The sequence below is a fragment of the Phlebotomus papatasi genome, chromosome 2 (genome assembly GCF_024763615.1).
Source record: "Phlebotomus papatasi isolate M1 chromosome 2, Ppap_2.1, whole genome shotgun sequence".
Taxonomy (NCBI): domain Eukaryota; kingdom Metazoa; phylum Arthropoda; class Insecta; order Diptera; family Psychodidae; genus Phlebotomus; species Phlebotomus papatasi.
Window position 1 is genome coordinate 75,737,542 of NC_077223.1, and position 24,696 is coordinate 75,762,237.

Genomic DNA, 24,696 nt, shown 5'->3' on the forward strand with positions numbered 1-24,696 from the left:
AAATATTTTTCACATTAAAAAATTAAAGAGAAAATCGCATTAATTTTTCGCATTAATGCTATAAATCAATTTATATCAAATTTTGCGGGCCAAGTCTACCTTTTTATCAACAAATAGATCAAATTTTGAATATAAAATGATTCAAACACACAAATTACACATTTGGACTCTCACCAGTGACAATTAATGTGAATCATATTAAAATTTTAATGTGCAAGTGTGATAACACAGTAAAAGCCTTTCGCTATGAAATTATTTAAAAAAAAAACTATCTACAGCGTCGGTTATGTCTACCTCTGTCATATCTGCATTTGTTTTGTATCTGCATTCGGTGCAAGCTGCAATTCTACAATACAGACGTCCTCTCTTGCGTGATGACACAAAAGAAATGCAGATACGACAGAGGTATACGTAACCGACGAGATGTAACTTTTCTTTTTCTAAAACAAGATACAATTTTAAGTTAAAAAAAAAAAACAGAGATGGAGATATTCTATTTAACCGTCCTTATCGCAATCATAAAGTTGCACTTGCCTATTTGTTCTGGAAAATCCGTGTGCGATAAGAAAATTCAACATGAACGACTCATTTAGAATCTTGAGGTGTGTTCCCCCAAACTTCCCAAGTGCATTTAACAGTGAACTCTTTCAGATGTTTTTGTGAAGCAAACATTTACGAATTTTCCGGGAAATGTGTCTGGAAACTCTTCCTAAGGTCAGTTAAATGTTTTACTCAGATATATTTCAGCTTACCTGGTGAAATGATTTCCTTCAAATTCCTCCAGTTTCAAGTGTCTTCAAGTATAAAATGCCAGATGATGATGTTACCTTCACTCACTGGAGCCTCGCGAGTTCCCTGAAAATCGCAATATCCATAGCGATAATCCTCACAACCCTCCTTGGTATTGCAATTTACTTCTGTATCCGCCAGAGACGTGCTAGAAAATCCCCAAGCACCCCCCAAACTCCCTCAAGTGCCACAGAAATGTCATCAATCTCCTCCCAAGAAACAAACTCTTTGGGGAAACGCTAGTTTTTTTTATCTGTAATTTATCAAGCTACACAAAGAGACATTCACTCAACTTTCACCATGAGAGCATCCCAATTGATTTCCATGCTGTACACCTCTTCCTCCAGCCAGAGATGGTAGTGCTCCTTGAATTCTTCACTCAACTCAACATCCTCAACACTGTAAGCAGCAGCACTTTGAATGCATCTGCCCTGCTGACCGTACAAATCATTGGCACACAAATCAATCACGCCATCCAGATCAATCATCTCGCCCTGCCCGGACGCTATACGATTGTTTCCACTGGCATTGGATGAGAGATAGCGGCGATTATTGAAGCGGTCTACGCATGCTCTCAGCGTGCATTCCTCTGCCTGGAAGTCCCAGGGACGAGCATCGAGATCTGGAAATTTTTCAATAAATTCCTTAAACGCATGAAAAACCTCTTAAAACAATAAATAAAAAAAGAGAAATAAGAAAATGATGTTTCTTTGCTTATGGACCCAAATAGACTCAGTCTGATCCTCAAGAATATTTAGGATCATTCATTTAGCATGGGATTTTATCGATTAGGGGAAAGGCTCATAATTTTGTCCAGTTTCTTATTTTGGACACTGAGGATAACATTGGACACTAAAAATAAATTGATTAAAATTATGGATTTTTATTCCAATATTTGATGAATAATGAATTCTATCTAAATATTTGTTCTTTTTGGAAGATTTTAACACTAAATACGGTAAATTTTGAATATGATTTGAGTAGAAATTGATTTGTTGAAAATTCAGTAAGAGCAATTGCTTACTAGAAATATGACAGAACTTCGTGTTTAATAATAATGCTGGCACAACATTCCATGAAGGAACTAGGCCTTCCCGCAAGGTGATTTCTAGACATGCATTATTATTTTTTCTTCTACGGGATGAGGTTGTCAGTCCCATGCCCGTGGAATCAAGTGCAGTGAAGCTCACTGGATGCAATCCGAACACCTTTAACGCCAGAGAAATTCCTGGTGACCTAAAGGGGATTCGAACCCGGGACACTTGCATCATAGAGCGAATGCTCTACCACTTGACCCATTGAGTGCCCTTCGTGTTTATTTCAGTCTTATTTAACCATGGCGAAGTACTAACAATGTTTCTTCGCTTTTTTGAGTGATATTATTGAATATTCATTGAATATTGTGTTGATTCACGTTAGTGGTGATTTGTACATTTAACCCTCTAACGGGTAAGACCGCCTCCAGGCGGTCATTCTATAAATCGCATTTACTGCGACAATATTACTTATTTGAAGTTGAAATATGTACAGTGTCCTCAGTTATAGTCTTACTAACTTATTTTCTGAAGCTGAACTCATTTTGACCTTTCGTTTGCTTACAATCTTCAGTTTGGTGTGACAGGTCAGAGAAAAAACAACAAAATGTCGCTCGCGACATTTTGCGTTTTCAAGTGCAAAAAATATTGTTTTAAAGTAATCTAACTGTAGTAAGAATCTTATTTCCTCAAAGAGATGTTCTTCTAGTTTGTATATTTCAATTTATAAGTGTGAAAAAACTAGAAGTAAAAGTTTTAGAAGAAAAAAAGGAAGACCGCTTGTGGGCGGTCTTATCCGTGTAAGGGTCAAATTTTTAAAAATTACCGATTTTTTTATTTATTTGTTTTGGTTGTTCTGGTAAAACATATTATTATTTTGCAAAATATTAATCATGGAAAACAATGTATTTCAAAGGACCTTCAAATTATACAAGAAGATGACGTTTTCATAGCTGATCTGTGACCTATTCGGTAAAAATCAGTCTTATTGAAACACCTTGAGCTTCATTAACGTCTAATTATAAAAATTAAATGAAGCAAATTTGAGCATTTGCTTCATTTGATAATCGTAATCAAATTTGAAAAATGTCAATAAACTTTTTTCAAATTTGACTGCTGCTCGAATTAAAAAGTATCCCGATCTTAAAAGAGCCGAATTAGCGAGAGTCTACTGTATGTGAGATAGAGATCTGTCTAACGGTGGGTCGTATCCCTTCCCACTCCTTCCCACTGTACCCCGGCCCTACTACAGTAGACTCTCACTTATCCGTGGACTCTTTTTCCGGGTGACGTAAAAAGTCCGTGAAACAGTTGAATTTTAAAAATTTTGTTGACATTGTCCCCGTTTTGGGGTTTTTTTTTTGTTAAAGCAAATGTGCTGTAAGTCAATGTGTGTAACTTTCGAGAGAATGTCGATTCAATCAGGTCAGGATTCACTCCACAAATTTTCAATTAAAAGAAAAAAAATCGTTGTATTTCAAGCAATTTGATGTGTATCAATCAATTGCAATTGCAAAATCCGTGTGACATTTTGGTCCCGCTCTGACGGATAAGCGAAAGTCTACTGCATACAATCTTACTATACCGAAATTGACCGAACTCTATCTCTAATGTTTATTAAACGATTTTAATGAACTTCTTTTTCTTTTATTGGCTTTCTGTAACTCAAATTATTTGAAATAGAAAATTACGAGTGATAAGTCCAGATAATATAGTAGCTGAAATTTTTTACAGGCGACCTCAATATCCGTGCAAATCGGAGTGATTGCATCTCGAAATACTTGAAACTTCGATTGTGAATTGAATTTTGGGGGGTAAATGGCTCCGGTACACCTTTTAGATTAGGAAAATGCCAAGTCAAAATTCACATCCCTTTCTTTCATAAAAGTTTTGGATATATCCCTCCTACTCTTTAACACCTTTCTTCTTATTCTTCTTTTGAACATCACACCAAATTAAATTTAGCTCGGACCAATTTTGAGTTTGAAAGAATGAAAATCTTTTAAGTAAAAAAAAAAGAAGGGAATTTTTAAAATCGCTAGTTGTTTTTTTATTTAGTTGCGTTATTTATTCATTTTTTTAATTTTTTTTTAAAAAGAGGTTTTATTTGGATTTGGATTTTGGATGTTTATGGCTCCGGCACACCTTTTAGATCAAGAAAATTTCATGGATTCGAATTTCCGATCCCTTTCTTTCTCACATGTTTTGCATATGTCTATCTCATTTCTCGCACTCTTCTTCTTTTCTTAAACATCATTCCAAATTCAATTTAGCTCAATCGAATTTGGTATGCGAAAGAATGAGATAGTCATATGCAAAACATGTGAGAAAGAAAGGGATTCAAATTTCGACTTCATGAAATTTTCCTGATCTAAAAGGTGTGCCGGAGCCGCCGGAGCCATTAGTACGAGAAAAAGGATTCAGAAATCAAAATGACTCACCATTTCCAAAAGCCCAGTCATCATTGAGCCGATGTCGAACTTTAGAATAGATTGCACTGATAGTCTTCATATTGACTTTTCTCCACTGCCTTCCCAGATACTTTGTCTGAATCTTCAAGAGTTTCAGCACATAGAGCTGCATCAGTCCATGACGCACCTTCAGTGTCCTCTTGAGAATCGGTGCTGACTTAAAAACCACCAGCATCATAATCCGCGAATGTTTCCATTTAATCAATTTATTGAGAATTCGCAGTAAATTGATGCATGAGAAAATATTTCGCCAAGAATACGGCGCTGAATCCCCAATAACCATGCTGTCTGAATTGAGTTCAGGCTGTTCCCCAATTACACAAGCCGGAAAATCCATGATGGGAATCGTATTTTTGGAGCCTACATAGCCCATAATGTCCTGATTGAAAAATTTCAGGACCAATGGAATGCAATTGGCAAAAACAAGATGTTGTGACATGAATTCAAACTGATAAATGTGATTAATCTTGAGATGCTTGAGATATAGCAGCAGAATAGCCGAAACGGCCTTCACGATGATCTCTTTATGACGATTAACATCAATGCCAAGCTTTGTAGATTGTGTAACTGTTATCCTGAAAAACCAGTTAAAAGATCGTGACTTACCCTGAAAAGTTAGGAAAGATATGACATTTTTAGGGAGAGGAGTACTCTACACAGAAAAATCCGAAAAAGTTAAAAAAAAACATTCCGGAAATGTTTATTTTACCCTGCAGTATTGATCCAAAATCGGTGTAAATATTACCCTTTTTAAGTGTATTATGGCTTAAAGTTACCCTTCTTTCATGTTGATTTTACCCTTAAAAGGTGTAAAATTAACATTAAAAAATATCGATATATTTTCACACCCAAAAAATGTTAAAGTTATGACGAAAAAATATATATCAACATTTTTTAATGTTAATTTTACACCTTTTTAGGGGTAAAATAAACACGAAAAAGGGTAACTTTAACCCCCAATACACCTAAAAAGCATAATAATATACACTGATTTCGGATTAATACTGCAAGGAAAAATAAACATTTCCGGAATGTTATTTAGACTTTTTCGGATTGCTCTCAGTGAGTGTATGAGTTCTATAATTTTATAGGCCTCAATGTCTTGCAGTTCTTGCAGAAGACATCAGGCTAAAACCTATTCAAAATTACCGAATTTCCTAAAATGAATAATTGCAAGGGGTGACTCATTCCCATTTTTTACTGACATAGGTTAATCAGGTTTCGTATCGTTATGCAATTTTTTGGTTTCTTGAACTGCGTGAAGACATTATTTAGTTTCTTGGGTTTTGTGAAGCATTTAGCGTTTCTGGAGCTTTCTGAAGCAATTTTTGGGTTTTTCAAAATTCAAGGAGCAATTTATGAATTTCTTGAGTGTTTCGTGAAACAATTTCGGAAATTCTCGTAGTTTTTGGGTTTCTGCAATTTCGCAAAACAATTTGTTGAGTTTCTCGAAGTTTTGTAGAAGCAATATTTAGATTTCTGCAGTTTCACAAAATAATTTTAGAGTTCCTCCTCGAATTTTATAATGAAATTTTTGGATTTCTCATATTTTGTGCGGAAATTTTTGGGCTTCTCGAACTTTGTTAAGAAAATTTTGGGTTTATCAAATTTCGCGTAACACTTTTTTAGGTTTTCTGAATTTCCCAAAGCACTGTAAGGGTCTCTCGAATTTCGAAAAGCACTTTACAGATTTCTTGGATTTTACAAGGAAAATGTTGGGTTTTTCGAATTTCATGAAACAATCTTTGGAATTCTCGGACTTCGCGAAGCAATTTTGGGGTTATCAAATTTCGTGATGTACTTTTCGGGTTTCTTACATTTATTTGGCAATATTTGTATTTCTTGAATTTTGAAAAACGATTTCTGAACTTTTCGGACTTCGACAAGTACTTTTTCGGATTTCTCGAAGTGTTTTTGAGTTTCTTGTATTTTTCGAAGCAATTTATGAATTTCTCAAAGAGCTTCACGAAGGAATTTTTGAGTTTCTCGAATTTCTCAAAGTAAATTTTGGGTTTTTCGAATTTCAAGAAGCAATTTCTGGGTTTCTCGGACTTCGCGAAGCAATTTTGGGGTTATCAAATTTCGTTATGCACTTTTTCGAGTTTCTTGAATTTTGCAAAGCAATTTTTGGATTTCTCGAATTTTGAAAAACGATTTCTGAACTTTTCGGACTTCGCCAAGTACTTTTCAAATTTCTCGAAGTGTTTTTGAGTTTCTTGTGTTTTTCGAAGCAATTTATGAGTTTCTCGGATATCGCGAAACAATTTTTGGGGTTATCAAATTTCGTTATGCACTTTTTCGAGTTTCTTGAATTTTGCAAAACAATTTTTGGATTTCTCGAATTTTGAGAAACGGTTTCTGGATTTTTCGGGCTTCGCCAAGTACTTTTCGAATTTCTCGAAGTGTTTTTGGGTTTCTTGTGTTTTTCGAAGCAATTTATGAGTTTCTCATAGAGTTTCACGAAGGAATTTTTGAGTTTCTCGAATTTCTCAAAGTAATTTTTGGGTTTTTCAAATTTCAAGAAGCAATTTTTGGGTTTATCAAATTTCATGATGCACTTTTCGAGTTTCTTGTATTTCGTAAAGCAATTTTTGACTTTCTTGAATTTCTAGAAGTGTTTTCTGGATTTCGCAAAGCACTTTTCGAATTTATCGGATCAATTTTTGAGTTTCCTGAATTGTTTCAAATATTTTTTGATTTTCTCGAGTTTCATGAAGAAATTTCTGGGTTGCATGAGCTTCATGAAGATTTTTTTTTTTAGATTTCGCAAAGCAATTTTAGGGTTCTTCTTGAGTTTTTTAAAGTAATTTTTAGGTTTCTCAGTTTTTGCGAAGAAATTTCTGGGTTTCTTGAGTTTCACGAGGCGTTTCTGAGGCATTGACAAGGGTTTCTCAGTATGTGTCACCCCTTGCATTGGGTTGGTGATCAAAATGAAAATTTCAATGTAAAATGTATTTTTTAGATATTAAAATCTTTTGTTCATTCGTAATAGTGTTTACTGAATATTTCATTTTGCTTAATTATTTCATAATTGAGGCGCTCAAAGCAAAAAAAACTCCAGGTCGTATGCATTTCCCTATTAAAATAGCGTTTTTTTGCTCTGAGCTCCTCAATTAATTGACATAAGGAAAATATTTATAGTCCATTTGAAGTTTCGAAAAACAATAATATCGTGATGTTTTTATAAAGAGTTATAGTATTTTCTGAGACCTTTCAATATCACTTGCAATTATTAAATTCGGATAATTGGAATGGGAGTTATGATCATTTTGAAATTTATTTCTAATGGCTTCGGAACACCTTTTAGACCAGGAAAATTTCATGAAGTCTAAATTCGAATCCCTTTCTTTCTCACATACTTTGCATATGTCTATCTCATTCTCTCACACTCTTCTTCTTTTTTTAAACATCACACCAAATTCAATTTAGCTTAATCGAATTTGATATGCGAAAGAATAAGATAGTCATATTCAAAACATGTGAGAATGAAAGGGATGCGAATTTCAACTTCATGAAATTTTCCTGATCTAAAAGGTGTGCGCGAGCCATAATGGCTCCGGAACACCTTTTAGATCAGGAAAATTTCATGAAGTCGAAATTCGAATCCCTTTCTTTCTCACATGTTTTGCATATGTCTATTTCATTCTTTCGCTTTCAAAATTCGATTAGGCTAAATTTAATTTGTTGTGATTGCTAAAAGAAGAAGAAGAGTGTGAAAGAATGAGATAGTCATATGCAAAGCGTGTGAGACAGAAAGAAATTCGAATTTCGACTTCAAAAGTTATCCTGGTCTAAAAGGTGTGCTAGAGCCGTAACGTCAAAAATTGTCTGTCAAAATTCAAATTTGAAATTTAACGATTTACTTACGGCATTGTTTCTGGCAAAACATCTGCCATGATATTGATACTCTCAGTTTTGGCCTTGGACGTTGGTGCTGCTGCCAGTAGAATCTTCAGCAGGGCAATCATACACTGCGGAAGATTAGGCAGTATCGCCTGATAGAGAATCTCAGCTGGTGTCATCTCAATTTCACCCTCAGACGTTGAAATGGGATTTCTATCAATTTCCTCCTCTTTCTTAATCTGCACATCCGCCAGGCTCACATACATATGATTCTTTAGAGTTTTGACACTCTCATGAATCGGTTGTGGCAATCCGGCTAGACTCTCCCTGTCATCCGGGAGTGTATATCCGATAAACTTTGTCCGTGACACATCGAGAAACATATCAATGTCCTTCTGACGAACTTTTGGCGTCCATGGCAGTCGACTGATTATCCGCAATTGCGGTTCTGGACTAAACATCCAGTCGGGTTTATTAGAATTGCTCATTTTAGTATCTGACCCATTTCCCGTGCCACTTGTGTCAGAATTAAGAGTTGTCGGATCATCGTAAGTTCTGTAGTACTCTGAAATTTCTTCCTCACTTTCCGACTGTGGCGTATCCACTTCCATATTTATCTGTTCCTGCTCATCCAGTGAGCTCTGTTTCATCAAACTCTGTCGATGCGTATGCAAATCCGTCCCAAAAAAATTCCAACAAAAAGTATAAGACATCTCACATGACCAATTTCTCAAATAAATACTAATTTCTGTACTAAAAAAAAATCTACCCAATTCTTTTTTTTTTAAATAATTTCTTCTATGTCTATCTTACCATTTACCTTTGATCCTTGCGGTAGGTTTTTTTTCGTATTTATTAATTTTTGACATAGAAGAAATTCAATCAAAAAACTTTTTGTACTAATTTTACTTTCTAGATTTTCTAAATATTTGCCAATTACTATTTCAAATATCTCAAAAATTATTATCAATAATGTGAATGATCTAAAAGTCAAAAAATTACAAGAAGCTTAAGCTTGTTTTTTTTTTGTCAAAGACAAAATAGCCAACTTTATCAGTTAAGAATACAGCATTGGAAAAGAGGCAAATTTTCTTGCAAGGCGCAACCAAGATGTGATTTCAAAATATCTACACCTCTAAATAAATATCCTGTAACAACTTTTTGCAAAGTATTTTTTTTTCAATTTTACTATAGATATTGAAAAAAAATTGAATATTATAGTGAAGAAAATGCTTTTAAATAAATTTTGTTCTTTTGTACATCTAGAAATCATGAACACTGAGATAAATTTGTTGTTCAAGATATAATTAAAAAATAAACTCTAAAACTACACTAATATAGTAAAATTAACTGAAAGTGCTCGAAGAAGTAGACACACTCTCTTAGATCAGTGAATAAAAAAATTAGGGAATATTAAAAAAAAAATATAAGTGTCCGATATTGTAAAATGTCCGAAATTTGGCACAGAAAACCGCCAAAAAATTTTTAATGAATAGATTACCAATACAAATAAGGTTTTAAAACAATCGAGTTATATATGAAAAAACTGTAAGGCCGAATTAATTATTTAGTACATGCATGTACTAAAACAATTTTTTTTTAATTCCAGATTTTAATTAATTTAAATTAAATACTGTAAACTGAATAAACTGTCAATTACACAAAAAAAAACTTGAATAATTACAAATTCAAAATGACGCAGAGTTAGTGAATAAATACATGACTATTTTTTTTAATTTAATCCCTTAATTTCGGTGTCCGTGGACGAGCTACATTTTGGAACAAATTCGTTACTAATATTGATTATCTTTTGAGTCTCGTAAAATGAACAAGATTATGCCAAAAATTATGGTGCCATGAACGAGCTAATTTTTGGAACAACTATGTGCCGAAATTTTTTACCGTGTATATCGCCCAGGAGCGACCTTCTCACAATGTGAATGCTTCTTCATTGCTCCCAGAATTGTTTGGGGCAGAGACAGTGCAATTTTATTACCTTGTATCACAGTGAAAATGTCTTTGTCTAGACATTTAGATCTTTGCACCGGGCGGGATTCAAACTCACAACCATGAGTCAAGCCGGTGATTTTTACGGCCAAGAGCCAACAAGATAAGAATTTTAAAATTTACTAGGCCATTAAAGTTTAAAGTGACCAAAAGAGCTTACTTCACCCTGTGTTAATTTATTACAATGTAAAAATTGCAAAAATTATTTCTCTAGTTTTTAGTACATGCCTGTGCTAAAACATAACAATCCCAATTATGTATTTATTTTTTTCGATTTTTCCGTGTTTTATCAAGATCAACATCAAGAACGAGCACTAACTGATTCGCATTTCCCAATTTACGCAACAAACTTTAGAACAATTTTTTCTAAATTAAAAATAAATTGAAGAACCTCCTTAATGTTTTATTATCTCAAAATTGAGAGAATATTATACACTAAAATTTCGAAAGTTCTTTCTAAATAATTTTGCGAGTGTGTATTCTTCTTTGGGCACCTTCAGTTGATATCGATTATTCATAAATAGACGTATAAAAAGTGTAATATATTGCAAAAAGTTAAAACTTTAAATTTATATAATAAATTGGCAGGCAAATCATGCCAAGGCATATAATTTCTATAAAGAATTTCATAATAAAATAATGATTCTTTTTTTTTTCTTTCTTAAATCGCAATGTGTAATGTGTATGAGTTTGAACTAAAAGGGAAGATTTGCAATCAAGGAATACATTTTTTCTTATTTTTTAAAAATTAATTGTTTTATTTTTTTGAATTAAATAAAAATGCAATCTTCCTTTTTAATTCACAATATATATTCTCAAATGCTAAGAAAATTGTGTGAAGAGATTATGTGTGGTGATATTTTTGGGAGGAGAGTACAGGAGGAGTTAGAAGAGCGACTACAGTGTTGAAGGTAAATTTCTTTTCTCAAAATATTCTCACGTGTTTTGGAGAGATCAAAAAGTCCAAACAAGAAAATAGTACCATGAAACTTTTTTTTGTTGTTGTAAAGGGACAGAAATGTGAGATTAAAATGCTGCACTAAGAGGATGATGATGGTGAAAGTAACAGTGACATTATAAAATGAGGATTACTAATATATAGCAAAGAAGAGAGTGGTTTTATTTTCCCAATGATAGGCCAACAAAAATCCACAAAAATATGCACATAGAGATTAAAAAAAAAAGATAATCAAAGGTGTGAATAAAAATACCTTATGCTTTGGAAAAAATACTTTTAAAAATGATTTTTTTTTCTTTTTTTTAATATTTACTCTCTCGCCATGAAAACACTAAACAAAAAACACATGGAATGGAAGTCTTTTTTCTTCTGGAATTTGCAACAGTGATCAAAAATTTCTGGTCAGGGTCTGAAGGGTTCTAGTGGAAGATTAAATGAAATTCATCATTTTGTTGATTTTATTTACGGTACTATGACTTTCTCAATCGAAATGTCATGTGGATGTGATTTATTGCCATTCGCCAAAGGAAGATAATTGAGCTAAAATTGCGAATTGAAAGAGAAGAAATATTTTGAGTTTTTTTTTAGCCAAAATCAAAATAATAAAAAAAAAACGAAAACAAAAAACCCTCTTGTTTTTTTTCAAATTACTTTAAAAATTTATAATAATTCCTTTTTGTAATAAAATGCAAAATAATAACAAAAAAATATCCAATAAAATTTGGTGGAATGAACATAATAATTTTTTTTATCTTTGAAAATCTCAAGATCAAAAAAGAATCAAACAACTTGTTCTTCAGCGCAATTGTGAGAATATATAGAGAAAAAAGTTGATTAAGAAAAAGTGTAAATGGATAGAATAGGAAAAACTAAGAAAGCATCTCTCTACCTCTTGCAACATATCGTTCGTACGTACTCGTCTGAAAGGACGATTGCGCTTTGGATTCTGATTGTCAATCATATCAGACGCTAGTGCAGGCGGTGAACTTGCCCTCATTGACTTGCCCACCTCGAGGGTGTCATCCGTCATGGGTGGCAAGCCCGCTTTTGCACGATATTCATCTGCAAGAACAAACAAAAAAACAAAAAACAAAAACCCTGCTGAAGCAAAATTATCTAGCAAAACAAATTACAAAAATTAACGTACTTTTCAACTTTTTGAGCGTCTCCATTCCACCCAAACTCACAAGCGAGATCTTCCAGAGAAGAAGGAGTACCTTCTTCATGGGAAAATGTGGAGCTGATCCACTGCAAAATCTCGTTATCATCACCAAGAGCTTCACAATTAATATTTCATCTCCAATCGGACTTACTGAAAGAAAATCATTAAATACACCCTAAATTTCAGAACAGTAAAGGAACGTGGGGCAATTTAAAGCTACTGAAAGTTTTTTTTAAAAACTTTTACAACATTAGAAAAATAAAAAGGGGAAATCCTTCTCCTGAACATTTGTTTTAGTACATGACTGCTTGCTCTCATGCACTGAGAGAAATCCGAAAAAGTTAAAATAACATTCCGGTTTTTTTAATTATACCCTGCAGAATTGATCCGAAATCGATGTAAAATTATGCTTTTCAGGTGTATTAGGGGTTAAAGTTACCCTTTTTCATGTTAATTTTACCCTTAAAAAGGTGTAAAATTAACATTAAAAAATGTTGATATATTTTTGCACCTAAAAAGTGTTAAAGTTATGAGGAAAAAAAGTTAATCGCACCTCCGTTTTTTCTGTGTTCCTGTCACGATTATTTGGTGGTTTTAGAACACAACGAGGTCTGGGGAAGACAGTCATGATAAGAACCAATACAAAAAAGTCGTGTCTTTGGCAGGAATAATAAAATTTACTGTTCGCAAATTTTGTAAATTTTACTGTTCTTACACTGAGAAAAATCCGAAAAAGTTGAAATAACATTCCGGAAATGTTTATTGTACCCTGCAGTATTGATCCGAAATCGGTGTAAATATTATGCTTTTTAGGTGTATTAGGGGTTAAAGTTACCCTTTTTCATGTTAGTTTTACCTTTAGTGTAAAATTAACATTAAAAATGTTGATATATTTTTACACCTAAAAAGTGTTAAAGTTATGAGGAAAAAAAGTTAATCGCACCCCCGTTTTTTCTCAGTATAGGAACAGTAGTTTTATTACTCGTAGGAACAGTGAAGTGAATACTGTTTGTAATTCGCAGCAATAGTAAATTTCAATACCCGACCATGGCAACTTTTCACTAAAATCTTTATCAAATGACAATTTGCAACTAATGGCCTCTACACATTGGGAGCAATTTTTGTCAAAAATTGCTTTTTTGAAGGAAATTCCCTGCAGCGTTGTAGGGGGAAACGTCAAATTTCTGTCAAAAACGCAATTTTTGACGAAAATTGCTGCCAATGTGTAGACGCCTTAACTGACTATATAAGACAAAATTGTTCCTTTTACGTATTAGCTAAAATAATGAACAGAATATTTAATGATAGTTTACTATCTCAAAATTTTATACTTTTTGAAAGTTTTTCATGCCTGATATCGCCCATTCTTTCTCCCCTAAATGCGGTTTTAGTACTGGTAGCATTTTTTTTAGAACAACCCCTTATTCTGAGATCCTATGGCTTAAGCTTTGTGTCTGTAAATTTATATTTAGGGTGGAGTCTACACTTATGGATGTTGTACACACTTATGGACAACACAAAATCTGTTTTACGTAAGAACTTAAGATTTTTGCACGCTGACCATAAGTGTAGACTCCACCCTATAAGCTTATGCCCAACGCAACAATAATTTTTGTTCGCATAATAAAGACCTTTCCAATGAACCCAAACAATACAATTCGTTTAAAAATGCGCTCTCTAAAGCCTTTTAACCTTTTGACCTTGAAAACTCGATATTAGGAATGATTTGACGGTATTTTCGTATCAGGACGAAATGTCCGCCTGGGTAATCACTGCATTCTCAAAAACACTTGGTTGAGGCGAAGAAGGGGAAAATGAGGGGCATGTCGACTTATGGGACCCGAAGTCCCAAGTTTCTATCTCTAACCGTTTGAGCTCTATGCATAGTAACGGTCCGACGCACAGACGAATAAACAGCGTGACATTAAAAAACTCGAAGCTTAAGATTTACAAAATATATGACCCCTTGAGTCGAGAAATTCGAGTAGTAAAAGTACCTAAATAAGGGCAGAATCACATTGGCAGTAAAATGCTCACCGTATTTAGTTAACTTACGCGTTTTCATTGGAATTCTTAGGAATATTCTCGATTACTGTTTTACCTTATCTCATACTCGGTGACACTAGGTGAAAATAATATAAGAAAACTGAAGAAATAAAACGAAAATTCGATAAACGGCGAGCAAAAAAACTACGACTAATTTTTTTTTGCTCACTGTTTATCACATTTTCGTTTTATTTCTTCAATATTATTTTCACCTAGTGCCACCGAGTATGAGATAAGGTAATGCGGTAATGGAAAATTTGCATAAGAATTGTGTAAATGTGTAAATTAATGAAATACGGTAGGGCTACGGCAATAAATTTTCTGCTTTATTTTTTTTTTTTTTTGATTCATTTGTGTTTTCACTAAACTTTTGATCCTGGGTGGATTTTTTTAGGAATTATTGGAATTATTATTATTATTATGGAATTAAATGTGAAGATCTCGACAAAATTAATTCTCGTAAATAATTGACTTAAAAAAAAAACAAAGATTTAAGTTTTAATCGCCAATTGACTCAAACATAATAACTGAAATTTTCAAAGACTTTTGTCCTATGGTTTAAATCTAATTGGCTCTAAATTTGGGAAAATGTTGTTCTGATGTTGCTGTTTGCATCTTCCTTTATAGTTTATAGTATCTACTTTTTCTCCTAAAAGACCACTGAGGAAGATATTTTAGAATAAAAAATCTTTAGCTAGTTTAAATATGAACTGATTTTTGTTTTGGTGATGCTCATACTTCTTTAAAGCCCCTTTGGGAGCAATTTTAATCAAAAATTGCTTTTTTGAAGGAAATCTTATGAACTGCTGTAGGTGGGAATGTCAAAATTCTATCAAAAATGCAATATTTTTGACGAAAATTATTTTTAATAGAGGCTTTTAAGGGGTTACGTGGCTCAAAAAGACCGAAAAATAACATATTTTCAACATATTAAAAATGTTATTTAATTCAAGTTCTTAAGGATTGAAAGAAGAATCCCAAAATCAAATCACAACGGCCGAATTTTAAGATTTTTAAATGCAAATTTTTTATATTATTATTATTATCAATTTCTAATAATAATGTGAGAAGTATGCATAATGTACAGCACACAATAACTTTTGCTTGTAAATATGTTTTCAAAATTTTCTATGAGTGTGAGCGAGATGACCAGATTTACATCTCACTCTCTCTCATTGAAATGCCAAAAACATGTTTACAAACAAAAGTTATTGTGCATAGGGCATAACTCTTTTAGGAAAAATAAAAAAAATCACATTATTCGAAGCCATGAACGTTCGAAGGGAGAGCACATTCCCCTAATTTATAGTTTAAATTTTGTAATTTTATTTTATATATTTAAGAGCTTGAATTAAATTTTTCTTTATGTTAAAAAACTAGAGAAAATATATGCTATTTTTTCAGTCTTTTCGACTCATGTAACCCCTTAATTTATTTGGGTCCAATTAGTCCAATTGGAAAGCTTCAAAATTCTTTATTCAATTTCTTTTTTATAGAATAAAGATTCTGATTTTTTTATTAGCAATTCGAGTGAGTATTGATGATCGGGTATTTCTCTACACATTATTTTTTATTGGAGCTCAGTCGAGAAATCTATCGTTGTAAAAATTGGTTTCTTAATTATATAAATTGCTTTTCTCATTTAAAATATTTTATATTATTTTCCTTGAAGTACAAATTAAAACTAAGTTGATTATTTTGGATAATAGCAGATTTTGAAAAGTACTTACATAGCTCTTGTTTGAAATTTTCGACAATCTGCTGGAATTCCTCCTGTTCGCTGGTCATTTCATTCCGAATAACTTCAGTGATGATGTAGAGCACAGAGAGAATAACTCTCAGATCCACTGAATCCGCCAGGGAAACAGCAACTTTTCGCATTGCCACATTGGCTGTGGTAGCATTCCTTTTTTTTTAAAGGAAAAATAAGCCAGAGAATCAGGATGGAACAGGGGATTTTATTCTACGATCACAAACTTACTCAATTTCCAGACTTAGAAGTTCTACGAACATTGTAAAGATGCCCAACTCATAGAGAAGCATAACATTGTCTCTGGCCACTTGCTGTTGCTCATTATCCGACTGTACTTCTGCCCAGCATCCCTGAGCCAAGTACAGAATGCATCTGGCAGCTTTCATTCTCACACTCTTTGTGGACAAATCCAGTTGATCCATGAGCTTCAGGACAATTGATTTCTTTTGGGTTTGCGAGAGCTTTTGCCAACTTGGCGGAAGATTGTACGCCTCCATTTGATCCTCAAAGGCTTTGACATTCTTTGAGAATTCCGGATGTTCTGTGTAGCTATACAATTCAGCTATTTCGGCCATATGAGCATCGGTATCATCGTAGGCAAAGGCAATGTCCGGACAATCCTGACCGACACTCTGCATGAAAAGAGCCTTCGAAAACCACATTTTCCACGTAATTTGAGACATAAAATCTACTCACATCATGCAAATCGTGTTCGTAGAGATTGTTCATAGACAGCATATCATCGGAATTGCCCATTTTGGACCACAATTTCTCTGACTTTCTCCCAAACAAAAAATTAGGTGAAAAATCGATACACAGAACGGGGCACAGCACCCTAATTTTCACACGAGATTTCTCACTTTCACGTCGACACTTTTCATTAAATTTTTACTTAATTTTATTCAGAGCATTCTTAAATTTACAATTCCACTAAATTTCATGCTTAATTTTTGTGTTTTAAAAGATAAAATTAACTTTTTCTTAGACACTACGCACGCACAGAACAAAATCAATTGTCGCCATATTGAATGTCAATAAATTTCGACAAAATAACCTAACCTCAAAAAACTGATCGACAAAAGAGGGGAAATTCCCGGAAGTACTGAGGACAAATTTATTGTGGTACATAATCCTTTCTAATATTCATTTTTATGACTGAGAAATTTACCTAAAATTCACAATCTCAACCCTAGACGCAGACTAGATGCTGGGTCTGCAGAAAAAAAATAAAATGCACTTATTCTTTGTTTCTTCTCTTGGTCTGAGACTTCACAGCTGGCTTCTGTTTCTCTTGCTTTGGTTGGCCCCCAGTGAAGAAGGATGTGATGACCTCGCTGATCTCAGGCATTTCATTCGTCATCTGAAAAATTCACATTGAGACATTGATATTTTTCAAATCAAATTATTTGGCTTACCTTTGAAAGATTGAGATTTTCCATTTCTTTCTTGGCTTCCGGATCTGACATCATCTTAGGGAGCACTAGCATAAGCAGGAGTGGCAGAATCATCATCAGAACCATTGGGTTGAATAGGAAATCAGTAATCTGGAGGATAAAATCAATGAATATCGATCTTTGCGGTAGGAATCCTTGAATTTTATACCTTCCACTGCTCCCGCATCTGGAAATACTTGAAGCGAGTAAGTGCCTTCAACTTTAACGGATATGGCACTTGGATGACCTGTGAAGGCTGCACGAAATTCACCTTTCTAGCTCGGAATTTTCCTTTTGGATTAATTTCCACGCGAACCTAAACAGTAATCCTTGCTAAAAAAAAAACCCGAACAAAAAACTCCCAAAATTCAAACTTACCGACTCGTAGATGTAGTCTGCATTGACTATTTCGAGCACGTAGCTTCCAGAGGGAACACCACTGATGATGAAGGATCCATCCTCGCGCAGGAATCCCAGGTATTCACCTCCATTTATGTTAACAATCGTGTCCTTCTGCCAGAGTGATTCTGAGTCTGGGAACAATTCCGGAGGATACACTCTGCCTTCAATTGTGTACCTTCCTTGGTCCTCTATCTCATCCAAGGACACATCAGCAGCCCATCCTAAGCCACAATAGCACAGGAGAACCACGAAAATATTCAAATTTATCCTCATTTTTGCACTTTGCACAAAATTCTTCACGAAAAATCGTGCGATAGCAATAAAAAAACTGACAGGCTGTGAGTTTAGGTGTAATTCCTTCTAATCACACCTATTGTAATCCTCGGATTTTCTCAAAGTGCTCAGATCGAGCTGAAATTCACAGGGTATATGTTTTGAACATCCCTGATGCAGAAAATCATAATCCGGCAATTTCGGGTCCGGCCGTCCATAGTACGCAATATCTCTGGTTTGGAAAGAGATCTTCATAATTTTTTTTTTAAATATCATCGGTTCCATCTACCTCTGTCGTATTTGCATTTGTTTTGTATCTGCATTAGGTGCAAGCTACAATACAGGCGTCCCATCTTACGCGAAATGCTGACCCAAAAGAAATGCAGATACGACAGAGGTAGACGCAACCGACGATATCTACTCGCGCGTACGACGATTTCTGTGCTATTAGTTTTTTGAAAAACCGGTTCTAAATCGGTTGAAAATCACATTTTGTAGTTTATCTCGAAATCTGAGCATGCAATTTTGAAAATTTTATGTTTATTTGGTAGGCCTGAAAATTTAGACCAATTTAAAAAAAATTAAGACATTCGTCTAGCAGATCTCCAGATATTTCACTTTAATGGGCTACTTCCATTGAGAAAATTGTCAGATTTTTGTAATTCCCAATTCACATGAAAGCTCTCAAAAAAGCCCAGTTTTGAATACGAAGAACTCGTTGATATTTGTTTGTTTTGATTTAGCTTCTGGGTAATGACTAACGCACAATAAGTTTTGTTTGTAAACATGTTTTCAAAATTTCCCATGAGAATGAGCGAGATGACTAGATCTAGATCTCACTCACTCTCACTGAAATGTAAAAAACATGTTTACTAAACAAAAGTTATTGTGCGTTGGGCATAACAATGTACAAAAGCAACCGAAACCTTCATGAAATCAATATTAAAGGATATCTTTAATCGTTTGGTATATAAACTGATGTAAGAAAAGAGATTATGTGGGGTAATTGAAACCATTACCACTTTTAAACAGCAACTTTACTGTTTTCCGACGCATTTTTGTAACACTTTGCCCGTCTTTCCCATAAATCACAGTTCTGCACATACAGTATCCCCAATCATTGCCGCTCTGAATATGGATAGGGAAGTGAGCGTGTATACACGCTCACTTCCCTATCTATATTCAGAGCGGCAATGCCCCAATACAGGAATATTTCAAAAGAACCAAAATTTACTTGAATTTCATTTAAAAACACCTTCACTGTGAAATGAAAACAAGTTTTTTTATGGAAATTCGCTCAGCTGACACCTCATTGGTATGCAAGTATCAGAATAAAACTCAATGGATGGCGTTGTTCTCCATACAAACAGTGTGGAAAACTGTTTTCAATTTTTATTTTTAGGCTTTTATAAGAAAAATTTCAACCAAATTGAACTTTTTCTCATAAAAGCACCCTTTTTTCATATGGAGTTGATAATTTTCTAACAAATTTCTTGAAAGAATTTTCAATGGAAATGGCCCATGAAGATTTCAATTTTAAGAAAATTTGCTAATAGCGTCAGACGGAAAAAACGGGAGAAGCGGCGACGGACAAGTTTTTCCCATATACAGTAGACTCTCTCAAATTCGGGCATTTGGGATTGATATGTCACCCGAAGTAGAGAGAAATTCGGGCGACAAACTTTTTGAAATGCAACTGCATACACACATTGAGTTTACACACTCATAATATCGTAAATTGCATTAAAATCCCTTAATAATGCAAAATTACATCAAAACTAAGACAAACCATGCCAAATTTGAGCTTATTTTTGACTCAATTGATAATTATAATCAACCTTGAAAAATGACAACAAAGTTTTTTCAAATGTAACTACTGCCTGAATTAAAAAGTAGTCCGATCTTGAAAGAGCCGAATTAGCGAGAGTCTACTGTATAGCACTCTCTCACTCTCCCTTTCTCTTTCTTTACATAGTGAGTCTATATTCGAAGATTTGTAAGGTGACATATACAATTCGCGATCCGCGATTTTTTTCGCGGACCTTCGCAAGACGCGAAGTTTTCGCGGATTTTTGCGGGGAGCGAATTTTTCGCGGATTTTAACGGGGCGCGATTTTTTCTCGGATTTTTGCGGGGCGCGAATTTTTTCGCGGATTTTCGCGGGGCGAGTATTTTTTCGCGGTGCGCGAAATTTTTCGCAGACTTTCGCGGGTTGCGATTTTTTCGCGGAGAGGTCTTGTTGAGGCCTCTATCTCTCATATTTAGTTTCCGAGGAGATAATCGACTTTAAAGATTTTCAGACCCTTTTATGTATTTCTCATCTATTTTTTTTCATTTTCAAGTGAATTTTTGCACATATAAGGCCTGAAGGAGGCTCTCATTGGATGTAAAGTTTGAGGCCTTTATCTCTCAGTTTCCGAGATAATGGACTTTAAAGATTTTTAGACACTTTTATGATTTTCTCATCCATTTTTTTTCATTTTCAAATGAAATTTTGCACATATCAAGCCTGAAAGAGGCTCTCAATGGATGTAATGTTTGAGGCCTCTATCTCTCATAGTTTCTGAGAAAATCGACATTAAAGAGTTTTAGACACTTTTATGCATTTCTCATCCAATTTTCCTCATTAATAACGATAGCTTCATACACTTTAAGAATTATTAAACGAAATTTGCATTATTTATGTATCATTCGGGTTTGCCACAATCCAAATTTGCAACAAAGGAATCGCACCTCTCTATAAGCTGATCTGGATTATCTTATCATGGCTTTTGACATATAAACATAACCTAAAATTTCAGTGGATATGTGGCAGGTTTCTGAATTATAGGGATTTTGGGCAATATTCCTGGGAAAATGGACAATATCTCGAGCAAATTGAACGCAATCCTTGAAATGAGGATTGACACAGATAAAGTATGATACAAATATTTGTTTCCATAATTTGTTGTCTCATTAAATTTGTTTTTTGCAGGAGGTTCTGGAATCTCTGGGAGATTTGGACAATTTCTTCATGGAGAACACAGTTCAGTCGCGTCGACAGCTTCGGAGTGAGATTGAGAAGCGTAGCTTAAAGATCAATGAAGATTTCCTGGTATCTTTTCGTGGTGTAAAGCAATCTCTCGATGAGATTTGCGATGGAATTGAGTTGATGAATGAATCTGTCAACAGCATGAGATCTCGGCTCAAAGCCACCCAGAGTCAGACACAAGATCTCATCCAGCAGACAAATAGCCTTCAGGAAGAGAGCAACAAATTGCAATTTAGACAGAAAGTGGCTGGAGCTTTTCTCGCGCGTTTTCAGCTGTCTGCAGCTGAACAGCAAGTTCTCTGCGGTTCACGGGATGCTCCAGTGACTGGGGATTTTTTCACAGTGTTGGATCGTCTGCAGGGTATTCATGGGGACTGTAGGGTGCTGATGCAGTGCGGTCATCATACTGCAGCCCTGGATATCATGGATGAGATGAATCTGATGAAGGAGAGTGCACTGGAGCGTCTCTATCGTTGGACACAGAATCACTGTCGCAATATCGATGCCAATGAGATTGGACCACTCGTGATGCAGGCCATGAATCGCTTGCAGGATCGTCCAGTGCTCTTTAAATACGTCATTGATGAATATGCAACGGCCAGGAGGGCAATTCTCGTGAGGAATTTCATTGATGCCCTCACGGTTGGTGGACCTGGAGGGAATCCTAAGCCCATTGAGATGCATGCACAGGATCCCAAGAGGTATGTGGGCGATATGTTTGCCTGGTTGCATCAGGCGATTCCCAGTGAACGAGAGAATCTTCTGAATCTCGTGAAACTCTGCGACCAGACAGATCTCACTGATCAAATTCAAGTGGCTCTGGCCAATATCGCCGATGGTGTTTGTCATCCGCTGGAAGTTCGCGTTCAGATGATCCTCAGTGGAGAGAAGCAGACAATTATTCTCTACGCCGTTGCCAATCTCATCAGGTTCTACCAAGGAGTAATCAATGGGGTTGTCAATGGGGGAAATCTCGAGCAATGCCTAGCCAATATGCAGCACAACAGTGAACAAGCGTATCTAGGCAGCTTGATGCAACAGGTAAAGAACCTCCTCGTAGGCCCCATGGGAACAACAATTGAGCCGCCCCAGAGTGATCTAGCACCACCAAAGAGCGTCTCAATTCTCCTGGGTATCATGAAGGAGATTCTCTCAGTGGCCAGCATGGTTGAAGGCAGACAGTCAGACATCAAGAAGATTGTTTCCTGTGTGATTGATCCTCTACTGAGAACAATAACAGAATCTGCTTCCCATTTGCCAACAATTGACATGGCTGTTTATCTTCTAAATTGCCTGTATCAGATGCAGAGCACCCTGGCAATGTATGAATACATGGAGGAACGCATTGAGCGCCTCCAAGCACAATCGGATGCCCAAATAGATACACTGACGTCTGAGCAAGCTTCTTCGCTCGTAGCAAATCTCAATTTGGGTCCCATCTACACTCTCCTGCAGAATCATGCAAGCAAATTTGAGGTCGGCAGTCTAAAAATGTTCAATACAAAGCTCGATACATTCCTCGAAATGCCTGACATCCTGCTACTGCAGCAGATAAATCTCCTGCAGAGCTCGAAGCATCGTGCAGATGTCCGGAAGAGATCCTTCAACGTTATTATTGCGATTTACAGGCAGTTGTATGAGAAAGTTCACGATCCTGAGAATGGATATGAGGATCCTGGCTCAGTCTTCAGCAGATCACCGGAACAGGTGGCGCAATCACTGACGGGCTGATTTTATTTAAGGAAAGTTATGTGAAAAGGAAATATTTAAGTAACAACGTCTTTTGAGGAATTTAAATAAAAACAAGCAGCGCCTCTGGCGGATTTTTTGTTCAAAATGTTGTTTTTAACAAAATTACCCTTTAACTTCTCTATCGACTTTATTCCAATGGAGAACATGGAAAATCCACAGACATTTCAAAGGACAATTCCATGGTCTGATAAAGAATTTTCCGCAGTTTTTTGAAATTAAGTAATTTGCAATCATACTTGTATAAAAAATGTCGGAATTAGGGTGGAGTAAGTACTTTTGGCCACTTTAAGGTTTCATGTGCTAGTAATTTTTATAATCTTTATTTAAATAAAATGAAATTTTGTACAAAGATACTACCTTATGGCCTTTACACATTAGAGAAATTTATGTCCATATTGAAGAGTTTTTCCTACACAAGCACCGGGAATTCGCTTCAATATGGACATAAATTTCTCTAATGTGTAGAGGCCATTAAAGCCATTTCTTCCTAATAATCCAAGAGAATTCCCAATTTTTTTGGATATTTTAGTGAAAAATGCATTTTATGCAACTATGCATATTTCAGTACTTTTGGCCACTTTGTAAGCACTTTTGGCCAGTGTGTGTAAGCACTTTTGGCTACTTGTTTCCAATAGAATTTTAATAAAATAACAGAAGAAATAGCTCTCGAAAACTTTCACAAATACACAGCACAAGTCCTATTCTTATTTAACACCAATTTTATGTGATTATTAAAGTATTTTAAACGACTTTTTGCACATTTTCTATTTGAAGTAAAAATCAGTCAAAAGTCACGATTGTTTTTACTGAAATTCGCGAGGTGCGCCACGTGTAAAATGTATGGGAAAATGAATGGCCAAAAGTACTTACACTACACAGCTGAAAAAAGTAAGCCCTTTTAGCCACATCCGATTTTCATTTAATTTGTTAGAAAATCTTATTAAGGATGATATCACAATAAAATTTAGTTTATTAAGAACTGGTTTTTCATTGAATAACATCAAATATTTTCATCAAAAATATGAAATAATACAAAACAATTTCTCTTAACATACACAAGTTTCTTAAGAATTCCATATTTTTTTTAGTGATTGTTTACCTTGTCGAGAATTTCTTTCAATAACTCAGAATTAATCAAGTCGATTCACAATCAAATATGGTTTTCTGATTCGTTAGATTAGAGGTCACTTAATAAGACTCATTTTCCTGTTCTAAATAAACTCGTAATTGCCTTACAATGTAATTTTACTTTAGGTGACCAAAAGTACTTACATGGCCAAAATGGCTGACTACCGACTCTATCCTACGAAATTACGAAATTTTGAATTAATCGTATCGATACACTTTTATTTATATTACAATGTAATATTTATTACAACGTGCTCGTGTAAGAATCTGCTGATCGTAGGTTGCCCAGGAACGCCTTCCTCGTAGTGTGGATGCTTCTTCCATGTTCCCGGAGTTTTTGGGCATTGGCGATGCATTTTTTATTACGTTATATCACAGTAAAAATGTCTTTTTCTAGACATTGAGATCTTTGCACCGGGCCGGCCTCGAACTCACAACACTGTGAGTCATGCTGGGAATCAATCCACTCAAGAGCCAACGGTCTTGCCTATTGCGCCACAGAGATTCCCAATTTTGAATTTATATGTAAATTCAAATATAAATATGATTCCAGCAACAGGCAATTTTTGAAACTCTCACTCGCACCTGTGAGCTCTTTAGTGGCCGAGAAAAAT

The 24,696-nt window shown here is 34.9% G+C and overlaps 3 protein-coding genes and 1 long non-coding RNA gene across 7 annotated transcripts; 2 read left to right on the plus strand and 2 right to left on the minus strand.

Moving 5' to 3' along the window:
- Positions 1-381: 381 nt before the first annotated feature.
- LOC129804403 (uncharacterized) lies at positions 382-1,489 on the plus strand. Its single transcript, XR_008751983.1, has 2 exons — positions 382-714; positions 785-1,489. It is a non-coding gene; the product is annotated as an uncharacterized LOC129804403 (long non-coding RNA).
- On the minus strand, positions 1,017-17,112 carry LOC129804401 (striatin-interacting protein 1 homolog). Of its 4 annotated transcripts, none has more exons than XM_055851652.1 (8): positions 16,760-17,112; positions 16,292-16,695; positions 16,041-16,216; positions 12,250-12,414; positions 11,992-12,164; positions 8,162-8,793; positions 4,265-4,869; positions 1,017-1,411 (listed from the first exon to the last, which is right to left on the minus strand). In XM_055851652.1, exons 1-8 carry the CDS (start codon positions 16,817-16,819, stop codon positions 1,074-1,076), a joined length of 2,553 nt encoding a protein of 850 aa, XP_055707627.1. In that variant the 5' UTR covers positions 16,820-17,112; the 3' UTR covers positions 1,017-1,073. The 4 variants fall into 4 exon arrangements, with proteins under 4 accessions (XP_055707627.1, XP_055707626.1, XP_055707630.1 ...); XM_055851651.1 differs by having other exon boundaries at positions 16,292-16,710; positions 16,760-17,101; XM_055851655.1 differs by having other exon boundaries at positions 12,019-12,164; positions 16,760-17,096.
- A 51-nt stretch (positions 17,113-17,163) lies between these two features.
- Positions 17,164-18,233, minus strand: LOC129804402 (ER membrane protein complex subunit 7 homolog). Its single transcript, XM_055851656.1, has 4 exons — positions 17,875-18,233; positions 17,666-17,812; positions 17,479-17,607; positions 17,164-17,423 (listed from the first exon to the last, which is right to left on the minus strand). Exons 1-4 carry the CDS (start codon positions 18,169-18,171, stop codon positions 17,301-17,303), a joined length of 696 nt encoding a protein of 231 aa, XP_055707631.1. The 5' UTR covers positions 18,172-18,233; the 3' UTR covers positions 17,164-17,300.
- A 2,711-nt stretch (positions 18,234-20,944) lies between these two features.
- On the plus strand, positions 20,945-23,039 carry LOC129804404 (conserved oligomeric Golgi complex subunit 6). The gene is made up of 2 exons (XM_055851657.1): positions 20,945-21,087; positions 21,146-23,039. Exons 1-2 carry the CDS (start codon positions 21,028-21,030, stop codon positions 22,931-22,933), a joined length of 1,848 nt encoding a protein of 615 aa, XP_055707632.1. The 5' UTR covers positions 20,945-21,027; the 3' UTR covers positions 22,934-23,039.
- Positions 23,040-24,696: the final 1,657 nt, after the last annotated feature.